This window comes from Eumetopias jubatus, unplaced genomic scaffold (genome assembly GCF_037043125.1).
Source record: "Eumetopias jubatus isolate StellerSeaLion01/CBP00866 unplaced genomic scaffold, mEumJub1_p1.0 scaffold_10, whole genome shotgun sequence".
Lineage (NCBI taxonomy): Eukaryota > Metazoa > Chordata > Mammalia > Carnivora > Otariidae > Eumetopias > Eumetopias jubatus.
In genome coordinates, this window is record NW_028274816.1 from 62,047,989 (window position 1) to 62,059,500 (window position 11,512).

Below are 11,512 nucleotides of genomic sequence, written 5' to 3' on the forward strand. Positions count from 1 at the left end.
CCCTCTCTGTGGGTCTCTGGGTCTCTCTGTGTCTTTGGGCCTTGGTCTGAGCCTCTCTGCACCCCAGGTGCAGCAGAAGAGCTGAGAACGCACCAGCTCTGCTCCTGCGGTGTGGTGTGGCTTGGGGGGCCCTGCCCTCTGTCCCCTCGTCACCCTCACACCTCACCCCCCACCCCCCAGGCAGCAGACATGCAGCCACTCCTAGCTCAGAAAGAAGCTTTATTCCTCCGGGACACCTTCAGGGCTAGGGCAGGGGGCAGGCCGGCTCAGCCTTCAAACTTTTTCTTGCGGCCCTCCATTCCACTCAGCGCATCGATGTTCTTACGCCAGTCTCCCACCTCCCGGTTTTCCTGGAGGAATGGGGTGAAGGGTTAGGGTCTCTCCCTGGTCTACAGTCTCTCAAATATCCTCCGCCCACCCTCCAGCCTGCTGGGCCACTGTGTTTTGGATGTCCATCCCGGGATCTGGTTCTGGAACACTTCCCGTCCCCTCAGGCAATCCCGTCAAATTTGCCCCCATGCACATCCTGTCTAACACATGCACTGAGGGCCTCCTTGCTTACGTCTCTTCCTAGGAGCCTCTGCGTCTTCCCCTTCTTTTCTCCCCCATGCACTATTTTTCTCTCTCATGGACTTCCTGTAGACCTCACACACTCCCTGACTCCTTGCTACTTCCTTTCTCCCTCATGCACTTCCTGGCTTCCCCTTCCAGTTTCTGTCTTCCTCTTGCACTTCCTATGCCCCTGCTACAGTTCCCACTGAGGACCCCTTACCAGATTCTTCTCCCCATAACTCCAACTATCATCTGCCCTGAGTGTAGGCCCTAGGACTGTTGTGCCCCACACCCTCTCCTCTGAGCACCCCCTTCCCTGGCCCGAGCCACACTCACCTTCTCTGTGTCCTCCTTCTTCACCTGCTTGAGGTGGGCCCGCAGGTCTAAGGTCTCCTTAGCCCTGGCGCCCAGCAATGCCTGCATCATGGCATCCGCAGAGATCCTCACCCTCCGCAGGGTGGGCCGCTTAAATTTGCCCCGAAGGTCAAAGATCTTCTGGGTCAGATCTGCGATCTGGGAGCAGCCATAAGAGGAGGTGGAGACCTCCCCACTCCACCTCCTCCGGCCCCATGCTTTCACCCTACATTTCCCTCCTATCTCTCTCCAAGCCTATGTAGGCCTCATCCAGGCTCAGCTCCCACCGCCTTCGGGAAAAATTCCAAGGGCCTCATCCAATAACTCTAAGTCCCCCCCCCCCCGCGATCTGTCCAGTCTCCTCTTTGCAAAACACTGACACATCCCGGTGCAGCTGTGTGCATCCCACAATTCCCTGAGCCATGCCTGAGCTCACTCATCAACACTCGATGCTCCGGCTACACATTTCCACAGACACATCTTCGCTTTTTCATCTCCTGGCTTTTGCATGCTGTTCCGTCTGCCTGGAACAGCTTTCCCTAACCACTCTACACTCATTCTTCTGCCCCGTCCCTTCCAGCCCCACAGAGCTATCCTGGGTCTCCTGGCGTCTGCAACCACACACAGCTGCAAGGGGACAGGCACCAGACCCTACCCTGAAGAGACCGAGACTGCCCAATACTCCCCACCTCCGTGATGTTCTTGGTGACTTTCGCCTCCACGTCGTATCTCTCTTCATCCACTTTGTCCACGCGGGCGTGGAGTTGTCGGCACAAGTCCTGGTCAAGGAGTGGTGGTATATGTGGTGGGAGGGGGACCCCGAGTCCTGAGTCTGAAAGAGGAGGGGCTGGGGGTCTGGACATCTGGTCCTGGAGGAATAGTTTGAAGCTGGACTCTGGGGCAGCTCGAAGAAAGGGTGCTAGGAGCCAGGAGTCCAGAGAATCTGATGGAACTGGGACTAGAGAAATCAACCTCTGGATTTTGAGACTGTAGGCAGCTGCAGGCCATATTCCTGAACTCCTGAGGGTAAGGATTGGGAGACTGGACCCCAAGGTCCCCAGCAGAAGTGGGGCATAGTGACTAGACCCGTGAGTCCCAAGGATGCAAGACCGGACATTAGGAACCTTGGATCCCCAGCTGGGCAGGAGTCCCTCTGAGAGCGGGTACCTGCAGCTCCGCGAAGCCCAGCCCGGCCAGCTCCAGGGGCTGGCACCGCGTGCTCAGAGCGCGCCCCTTCTCTCCGCGCCGCTCCTCCGCCTCCCGCTCCAGCTCTTGCTTCGCAATCTGCAGCATCAGGGTCTGCGGAGGGGAGGCCAAGGGCCGCAGCCCTCCCCCGGGATAGCGGATGAGGGCCGCGCCGCACCGGGGAAGCCGCCCTGGCCGGGACAGCCCACTCTCTAGTCCCAGGCCCGGTCAGCGGTCCCGCAGAGACACTCCCCCTCAAGGTCGGGTCCATCGTTCCAAAGCGGCTTGCCACAAGCCCCGCCCGCTCGCCACGGAGGCCCCGCCCCCCATGCACCCAACCCCCAAGCTCTGCCCCCTGAGGACACCTAGGAGCCCCCTCCAGGCCCGTCGGCACCTTCAGCTGCAGTTTCCTCGAGGCGGAGATCTTGGACTTCTTCTGCCGGGGTGGAATGGAGCAAGGGACAATCAGGGCGGGGAATGGAAGACGGACGGTGCGGGGCGGGGGGGGGGGCTCACAGCCACTCCCTCACGCCTGGTCCAGCTTTGGGCCTGCCTCCAGCTCCAGCCACGACTCTACGGGAAGCCACGCCCCTCATCCCCATTCACCAATCCTGGCCCCTGACTGGTTAGGCACCGCCCTCTCTACCCTAAGCAGTCGCAGTTCCCACGGGCAACGGAACTCCGCCCATAGGCAGGTCTCACCAATCCGAGCCCTCCCTCTGCAAAACCCCGCCCTTGAAGCGCGGCATCCTCCTAGGCTCCGCCCGCGACCAAAGCCCCGCCCCATCTGAGGCTCTGGCCCCGCCCCCACCCCTAGGTGCCGCCCACCTCTGTGGACTCGGAACTGAGACCCGCGCAGCCCCGCCCTCACCTTGGCGTGCGGCTCCGTGGCGTACGCGCGGTAGTTGGCCGAGGACCGTCGTCGGATCGGGGTGGGAGCGGGGGGCGGGCACTCCGCCTGGGGTTGGGGGAACGGAGCCGCGTCACCGCCGGGCCCCCCCAGCCCCCCACCACGCGGTGTCCTGGGGTTGCAGACTCCTGCCCCAGGCCCCTTTCTGCTGCGCCCCCCCCCGTTGGTCGCCCCCGGCCGGTGCCCCCTCTCACCGCATCGCTGCTCCTGGAGGGAGAGACAGGGAGGGGGGATTAATGAGGGGGCTGTGTCCGTCCAGTCTAAGGGACTCCGGCCCACCAGCTCCCCCATCCTTGGGTCCTAGGGGGTCTGAGTCCCAAACTCTTCCCTCGTGCAGACACCCAGGGATCCCGTCCCCACCTCCCTTCTCAGGCCCTGTGTCCACCTCCCACCGCCTCAGGCCTCGGGAGTCCGAGTTACCCAGCTGCACTCACTCGTCCGCCATGCTGAGACTCAGGCCAGGGGTTGCAGGAGGCAGAGAAAGGGCAAGGGGCGCTTGGAGGGTCAGTGAGGGCACGTCCGGGCTGACCTTGAAGGCCCCTGGGGCTTCGTTCTCCTCCGGGCTGCTCAAACTTGACTGAGGACACTGAGACAAGTGGCGTGGACTGAGACTAAATATACTGCTGTCACCTCCTCCCCCTGCCCAGGATGCGAGATAACTGGGGCGCGTGAGGGATGGGGTGGGCCAGGCAGTGCTCCAGCTGGATCACCCTTCCACCTTGGCGGCCTGGGAACTCAGACCCAGGAGTCCAGGCCCCCAGCCCCCTCCTCCCTCAGACCCAGGAGTCCAGGCCCCCAGCCCCCTCCTCCCTCAGACCCAGGAGTCAGGACCCCCAGCCCCTCCTCCCTCAGACCCAGGAGTCCAGGCCCCAGGCCCTCCTCCCTCAAACCGAGGAGCCTAGGCCCCCAGCCGCTCCTCCCTCAGACCCAGGAGTCCAGGCCCCCAGGCCCTCCTCCCTCAGACCCAGGAGTCCAGGCCCCCAGCCCCCTCCTCCCTCCGACCCAGGAGTCCAGGCCCCCAGCCCCTCCTCTTTCAGACCCAGGAGTCCAGGCCCCCAGCCCCCTCCTCCCTCAGACCCAGGAGTCCAGGCCCCCAGCCCCCTCCTCCCTCAGACCCAGGAGTCAGGACCCCCAGCCCCTCCTCCCTCAGACCCAGGAGTCCAGGCCCCCGGCCCCTCCTCCCTCAGACCCAGGAGTCAGGACCCCCAGCCCCTCCTCCCTCAGACCCAGGAGTCCAGGCCCCAGGCCCTCCTCCCTCAAACCGAGGAGCCTAGGCCCCCAGCCGCTCCTCCCTCAGACCCAGGAGTCCAGGCCCCCAGGCCCTCCTCCCTCAGACCCAGGAGTCCAGGCCCCCAGCCCCCTCCTCCCTCAGACCCAGGAGTCCAGGCCCCCAGCCCCCTCCTCCCTCAGACCCAGGAGTCCAGGCCCCCAGCCCCCTCCTCCCTCAGACCCAGGAGTCCAGGCCCCCGGCCCCTCCTCCCTCAGACCCAGGAGTCCAGGCCCCCGGCCCCTCCTCCCTCAGACCCAGGAGTCCAGGCCCCCGGCCCCTCCTCCCTCAGACTCAGGAATCCAGGCCCCCGGCCCCATCCTCCTCCCTCAGACTCAGGAGTCCAGGAACCCCAGCCCCTTCTCCTCCCTCAGACCCAGGAGTCCAGCCCCCATTCCCCTCCTCCCTGAGACCCAGGAGTCTGGGCCTCATCCCCACACTAAACTGCAATCTTCATATGAACTATGGTCAGTTTCTGTATCCCAAACCTGTTAGCCACTCAATAAATTTTGTTGATTTATTTGAGGATCCACGTATGGCCCAGACTCTCAGGCAACAAAAGCATGGAGAAATCCACCTCTAGCTCACTAGGAACTAGGTCGCCTCTCTTGACCGCCCTAGCACAGCCCCTCTCCCAGCCCTGGAGACAAGACTGAAGCCTGGAAAGACACATGGGCACACGAAGAGGACCCTGCTCTCTTTACTGGGACAGTGTGGGTGTTGAGCGGCCGGGAGAGCAGATTCCCCCAATCCCCAGGAGGCCACACAGAGGGCCTAAGACTCAGGGCCGGATCTCTGTAGACGGTGTTTAGAGTCTCAAGAGTGGAACGCGTAACTCTGAAAGAACAATGTATTTTTTTTTAAAGATTTATTTATCTGAGAGAGCGAGAATGAGAGAGAGAGAGAGTACATGAGAGGGGAGAGGGTCAGAGGGAGAAGCAGGCTCCTCGCCGAGCAGGGAGCCCGATGCGGGACTCGATCCCAGGACTCCAGGATCATGACCTGAGCCGAAGGCAGTCGCTTAACCAACTGAGCCACCCAGGCGCCCTGAAAGAACAATCTAGAATTCTAGGAACAGAATATAGAATCCCAGGAAAGTAATCTGAAATTCTAGCAGCACCTCTGGAGCTGCCTAAGACTGCTGAGAATACAACTGAGTATTCTAGAGGTGGGCTCTAATTCCAGGACCTGACTTTACAAGTCAGCGATGGGGGACCGGGCATCTGGGGGTGTAGTCAGACTCTCTGGTGTTGGGGTCTGACTCTCTGTGGGTGGAGCTGGAGACTCTGAGGGCTGCTTGAGGAGCCCAGAGGGTGGGGTCCGGCGTTCCAGAGGCTGGCCCTGGTCCTCAAGGGGCGGGACCAGGACCTCAGGGGGCGGAGTCACGGAGCCCACAGCTGCATCAGGGCGGTGGCAAGCCGAGTCCGGGGCCTTGTAGAAGCGTGCGAAGGTCTCTGAGGGCCTGGCTTGGGGCCAGGGGGTGAACCCAGCCGCCCGAGCTAGCTCCCCGACCCGGGTGGCAAACCCCTGCAGCTGCTCCTGCCGCAGGTCCACCAGGTACCTGAAACCAGGAAGGGGCCCGTTAGAGGTCCCGGCTTTCAGCCCTCAGCCTGGACGTTCCCTGCTCTGCCCTCCGCTGGCTCACCGGGCTAACTCCACCACCAGGCGTCCTCCAGGGACCACGCAGGCCCCGAGATCTGGGCTGAGAAGATGCACCATCCTGTGCAGAGGAAAGGGAGGGCCAAGGCTGAGACTTTCAGGTCCTGAGGGAGGAGTGGGGCTAGGGGATCCAGACACTGATTAAGGAGGGGCTGGGGGCCAGGATTCCTGGGTGTCAGGGAGGAGGAGCTGGGGGAAGGAAGTCTGGGAACCTCTCTCTTACCCACAGGCCACATAGAGAAGCTGGAACCGTTCCTTGTAGCAGCTCCTGTGGTGAAGGGTCTGGGCAGAGCCCAGAGGTAGGAAGTGCACAGTGAAGAATTCCAGGGCAGGGACAGCTGGGGAAGAACTGGCAGAGTTAGGCAGACACACAAAGCTTGGAGAGAACACTCCTTGCCTGTCCTGAAGCCCTTTCTCGTAGATGGATTCCTGGAAAACTCTGGGAAGGTCAGCCCGGCAAGCAGAGACCCATTTTACAGACTAGGCAACTGAGACTCGAGAGAGGAAAAGAGGGGCGCCTGGGTGGCTCAGTCGTTAAGCGTCTGCCTTCGGCTCAGGTCGTGATCCCGGGCTCCCTGCTCCGCGGGAAGCCTGCTTCTCCCTCCCCCACTCCCCCTGCGTGTGTTCCCTCTCTCGCTGTTAAATACATACGTACATACATACATAAGGAGTGGGAGGCCCAGGGCCATACAGGGTATCCAGATACCCAGGAAGAGCCAGCTTGAGGGATGGTTACAAGTCAGGCACGACCAGAATGGGGGGCGGGGAGTCTCCCAAAAGTGAGCTGGGACCTAGCACCTTGCTAGAATGTTCTGTCTCTTAGACTTCTGCAGGTAGGATTAGAATTCTACTGTTGGACTTCAGAATGATAACATGGTGTCAGGATTTAGGAAAGGGAGAGAAATACAAAGAAACAAGAACACAACGTCAGGAACAGGAGACCACTTAGGCAGGCATTGGAAACCATACTGGTAAGCACTTGCACATTAAATACCTGAAGCCCAGGATGGGGGTCTGGGTCCCACTCTTCCCCAGAGGAGGATGTGCCCACTTCACCACCCAACTCCCATTTCAAGGGGGTGAGCTGACGCCGACGCTTACCCTCTGGGCTTCCATCCCCGTCTTGGTGCACCTCCTTGGGGTTTCCAAGGGTTTTTCTCGGGCGCCCCCAGGCGGCCACCTCTCGGAACAGCTCCGTCACGTTGTGCTGAGTGATCTCACCAGCGGTCTGGGGAGAGAAGGGGCGCAGCCAGGGTGACAAGGCAGGGCCTAGGGCAGGGCCTCCCCCCAATGCCCAGTGCTAGCTTGGATTTCCAGACTGGGTTTAGAAAGTACAGAGAGGCGGGACCTCCCCCAGGCCCAGCACCTCCAGTCACACACCTTGACTGGCTGTCCGTTGCTGGTCCGTAGGAGGCTGTCATCATCCGCTTCGATGCCAAATGCCACGAATGGCCCCGTGGCGATGTCCCCCCAGTACCCGCGCGCTGCGACACGCTCTCCGTGCTGGGAAAGCCGGGAGAGAAAAGGCAGGGGAGGTCAGTGTTGGAGACCCCGGTTCCTGTGTCCTTGGAAAGGACTGGCTAGGGCAGCGAGTGGACACGCACATGACTCAGAAGGCGACCAGACGCAAGGGTCCGGTTTGGCACATGGTAGGCGCTGGAGTCTCTGAGCTCAAAGGCGACGCCCGTGTCCCTCCATCGCCGGAACTCGCGAGTGTGGATGACTCGGGCCTGGGTAGGAGAAGGAATGGACAGAGATCTAAGCAAATCTGGTATATGGGCCCCCAGCCCCTCCTCCCTTAGTCCCAGGAGTCTGGGCCCCCAGCCCCTCTCCCAGGCCCCTCACCCCACGGTCGTGCAGCTTCATGTGCAAGTCCCAGTCGCTGACACCGCGCCGGGCGTCGTAACGGGAGCCCAGGTAGTGACGCAGCCTGGAGTCCCAGAGGCGGCTCATGGGGAAGGCCTCGGGCCCCTTCTCCCCGCCGGCCCAGAAGCGGAACATAGCTTCCAGGGCGTCGCGCTCGCGGAACTGCACGGCCAGCATGCGTGGGGACACAGCGAGGGAGAGAGGGCTGCAGGGAGAGCTGTTTCTCCCGCTTTACCCTCCCTTCCATCCCAGGGTGTGGGAACCATTCTCCCATTTCTCAGATGAAGAAACTGAAGTTCAGAGAGGAGAAGCCACCCCCTAGGTCACATCCCACACTGGGAGCCGGGGAGCTGGGGCTCGAACTCCATCAACGAACACCCTTTGGGGCTGCCCATTTCCATTCTTCCCGTGGCCATCCAGATCCTGGGCGGTGACGGCACCTTGAGGGCATCCAGGCTGAGCCAGGGCAGCTGCTCCGCCAGGCGGTCGGGCTCCGGGACCAGGTGCGCCAGGCGGTTGGCCTGGGCGCGTACGAAGGCGGCCACCTGGGGGCGCAGCAGCGCGTTCCCCCACACCTCCAGGAAGGTCTCGCTCCTCTCTGGGGGGGAAGGGGGATTAGTGGGGGGAGCAGAGGAAGGAACCCAGAAATGAGACCCGTGTGGATGACGCATACCCTCTTTATAGTAATCTTATTATGTCATAGTCATGGGAGCATTAGGGACCCCGGCCAGCTCCTCACCCATCCCTCAAACACAAAGAATAACTTATACCTAACCTAGGCCTCCTTCTAGTCTTCCCCACCCTCCAGATGAGCCCAATTCTGAATTTCAAGGTCAAATTTTCCTTGCCTTAAAAAAGAAAGAGTTATATATAGATACGGACGGAAATGGAGGTTGATGCGTGTTAAAATAGTACAGTGTTAAATTGTTCCATTTTAGTTAGGAATCTTACAAGAGAACTATATACCTTTAGTTGTATATACATATACATCTATATCGATGTATCTCTATCAATATGTAAATTGTTTCATTTAGTGGTTTAAGGATCGTATAGAGCTATATACCTTTAGTTAGACAGATCTAGTTGTTTCAGAGCCTTTTACAAGGTGCGCTGTGAAATGTGTGCAGCGTATTCCGAATGCTCTGGGCTATTAACGACAACTACCATCCATACTCGTGATAACAATAATCATCACTAAGAGGTACTGAGTCTGCATCACAATCCAGGAGCTATGCTTTTTTTTTTTTTTTAATTGAATCCTCTCAAGAACTCTATGGGAAAAGAACTTTTAGGATCTCCATTTTATCAATGTAAGAACAACATAGGCCCAGAAAGAGGCAGATACCAGCCCCAGGTCACTCAGCAAGCAGAGCCTGAATTTGAACAGACTGTCTCAGTCCAGACTTCGCTCGAGGCGTTAAGCCGAAGTCATTGTCACTGAGAAATCATCATCCCTGCGTCCCTGCCCAAATCCTCCTCCTCCTTCCAGGGCTGCCTCCTCCAGGCAGACTCTCTGGGATTCATGCCTCTAACTGAGGATACTCAGGCCTGTGGGGAGGCTCTGCAAAGGACTGAGTTCAGCTCAGCCAAACCCGCCCCACCTCTGGGGGACTCACTACCTCTTAAGAAGTCCTTTCATCTCTCTTGGCCCTCTGGTGTGGTAGGAGGCTTTGAATGCTTACCCTGTGGCATGCACTGGGCTGAGAATTTATGTGGATTTTCTCCTGGGATTCTCTCAATGGCTCTAGGAGATAGTATATTTTTGTACAGGTGGGAACAATGACCAAAACGTTTCATTGTACCATTGAAATGCCAGAATCCCTCCTACCACACCAGAGGGCCAAAAGAGATGAAAGGACTTCTTAAGAGGTAGTGAGTCCCCCAGAGGTGGGGAGGGTTTGGCTGAGCTGAACTCAGTCCTTTGCAGAGCCTCCCCACAGGCCTGAGTATCCTCAGTTAGAGGCATGAATCCCAGAGAGTCTGCCTGGAGGAGGCAGCCCTGGAAGGAGGAGGAGGATTTGGGCAGGGACGCAGGGATGATGATTTCTCAGTGACAATGACTTCGGCTTAACGCCTCGAGCGAAGTCTGGACTGAGACAGTCTGTTCAAATTCAGGCTCTGCTTGCTGAGTGACCTGGGGCTGGTATCTGCCTCTTTCTGGGCCTACGTAGGGGGAAGAGGCTGGGGGCCAGAATGTCTGGGTCCTTGCAACTGACCTTGCAACCCCATCTTCTCAGGTTCCTCCAAAGCTAGGCTGAAGATCAGCATATGTCGGGCCACAGCTTCCAGATTATTCTCTAGCACATAGAACTGGAAGGACAGACAGAGCAAAACGATTCTGAGATTTGTGTCCCTGGCTCCTAGGAGACCCAGGAAAGGAAGACCTCAGCCTCCAACCCACAGGATCCAGGCATCCTGTACACCGGACCCCTTCCTTCAAACACGGGAGTCTGGGCACTCAGAACCCTCCTCCCCACCGTCACTCAGGAGACGCAGTCTTTAGGCTCTCCCTCCCACTTGAACCCAAGAGTCCCCAGCCCAGGAGTTTGGGTTCCCAGCTTCTACCTCCCTCGGACCTAGCAGTCCAGGCCTCCAGCTCCCTTCTCCCTCAAGGACTTAGGAATCTGGGCTCTCCTCCTCATCCTCCTCCCTCCACGACCCCAGAATCCCAGCTCACATGCAACCTCTTGCGAGGCCAGAGCGCCGCCCGGGCCAGGGTCCGAAGCAGGTGCCGCCCATCCACGGAGCCCAGCAGCAGTACATCTAGCTCGGGGGTCCTGGGCTCTGTACCGCCCCTGGAGTCCACAGGAGGACCTGGCAAGATGACGCAGGCTGGGGTAGTGGCCTGGAGAGCGCCCCCTGCAGCCTCCTCAGAACGATGGACTACAACTTCCAGCAGGACTCGCACTCCTGGCCTAGATTCTCAAGGGATCTGTGCCTCTAAGCATTCTGGGACTTGTAGTCCGCAGGGGTCACGTGGGCTGCCCAGTGAGGGGCGGCTCCACCGTTGGAGCCTCGGGGAACGTTAGCGCGCCGCCTGCCAGGCTGGGAAGGCAGCCGCCCGGTCAGATGTGGTCCTGGGTGGGGACTCACTCTCAGCCTGCAGGTCCAGCGCCGGGGACAGGCCCCACCAGGACACGGAGCCGAAGCCTGCTCCCGAACCTGCCGGTGTGGTCATGGCCCTGCAGAACAGACATCCTGGGGTCCCCCAACCATCGTCTCTGCGTCGCTCACCCATGCCCCTCTCACCGCCCCTCCCTTCTCGCCCCTCTCCTCCATGTGACACCCCCTCACCTCTATCCTTCCAGAGACTCCGGGACGCCCCCTCCTTCCCTCCCTGCTCGGTGCGGCGCCGCTGTTCTGCACCCCCTACACGCAACTGCCCAGAGCCCCCTTCCTTTTCGACCAATCAGCCAATGGGAGTACGCGGGTTGGCACCGGCGCGATCAACTGACCAATGGAGCGAGGGGGACCTGCCTGCTACGAACTTTTGGCCAATGGGAGCGCTCGCGGGTGTGGAGGGCGTGTGGACGCGGTTGTCATGACGACGGCGCTGGAGGAGAAGGGGCGGGGCCTGGGGCGATCCACATTTCTGGGATGGGGAAGGTATGAGCCGACTCAAGTTGACCTAGAACGGAACAGAATCTTGATTAATTCAAATTAAAGTGACGCCACCTAGACCTCTGGGTCCCCTTACCTCTCACACCGTGGTCCTACCA

The 11,512-nt window shown here is 59.9% G+C and overlaps 2 protein-coding genes across 2 annotated transcripts; both read right to left on the reverse strand.

The window, feature by feature from the left end:
• Positions 1-266: 266 nt before the first annotated feature.
• Positions 267-3,446, reverse strand: TNNI3 (troponin I3, cardiac type). The gene is made up of 8 exons (XM_088027024.1): positions 3,436-3,446; positions 3,196-3,208; positions 2,963-3,049; positions 2,486-2,527; positions 2,074-2,205; positions 1,596-1,685; positions 889-1,065; positions 267-350 (listed from the first exon to the last, which is right to left on the reverse strand). Exons 1-8 carry the CDS (start codon positions 3,444-3,446, stop codon positions 267-269), a joined length of 636 nt encoding a protein of 211 aa, XP_087883150.1.
• A 1,705-nt stretch (positions 3,447-5,151) lies between these two features.
• DNAAF3 (dynein axonemal assembly factor 3) lies at positions 5,152-11,154 on the reverse strand. The gene is made up of 12 exons (XM_028095070.2): positions 11,088-11,154; positions 10,887-10,975; positions 10,471-10,607; positions 10,010-10,103; positions 8,234-8,391; positions 7,773-7,955; positions 7,532-7,657; positions 7,308-7,430; positions 7,029-7,155; positions 6,151-6,265; positions 5,914-5,988; positions 5,152-5,829 (listed from the first exon to the last, which is right to left on the reverse strand). Exons 2-12 carry the CDS (start codon positions 10,969-10,971, stop codon positions 5,463-5,465), a joined length of 1,590 nt encoding a protein of 529 aa, XP_027950871.2. The 5' UTR covers positions 10,972-10,975; positions 11,088-11,154; the 3' UTR covers positions 5,152-5,462.
• Positions 11,155-11,512: the final 358 nt, after the last annotated feature.

Bases quoted from the DNA above. Each gene is read 5' to 3' on its own strand.
- TNNI3 (XM_088027024.1), bottom strand. The intron at 2,528-2,962 runs GTGAGGGCGGGG...CCACCCCGGCAG, and splicing joins CCACGGAGCCGCACGCCAAG to AAGAAGTCCAAGATCTCCGC. The intron at 1,686-2,073 runs GTACCCGCTCTC...CTCCTTGACCAG, and splicing joins TGGGCTTCGCGGAGCTGCAG to GACTTGTGCCGACAACTCCA.
- DNAAF3 (XM_028095070.2), bottom strand. From the start codon at position 10,971: ATGACCACACCGGCAGGTTCGGGAGCAGGCTTCGGCTCCGTGTCCTGG. The intron at 7,956-8,233 runs GTGCCGTCACCG...CTGGCCGTGCAG, and splicing joins TCAGCCTGGATGCCCTCAAG to TTCCGCGAGCGCGACGCCCT. The intron at 7,658-7,772 runs GTGAGGGGCCTG...TCTCCTACCCAG, and splicing joins TGAAGCTGCACGACCGTGGG to GCCCGAGTCATCCACACTCG.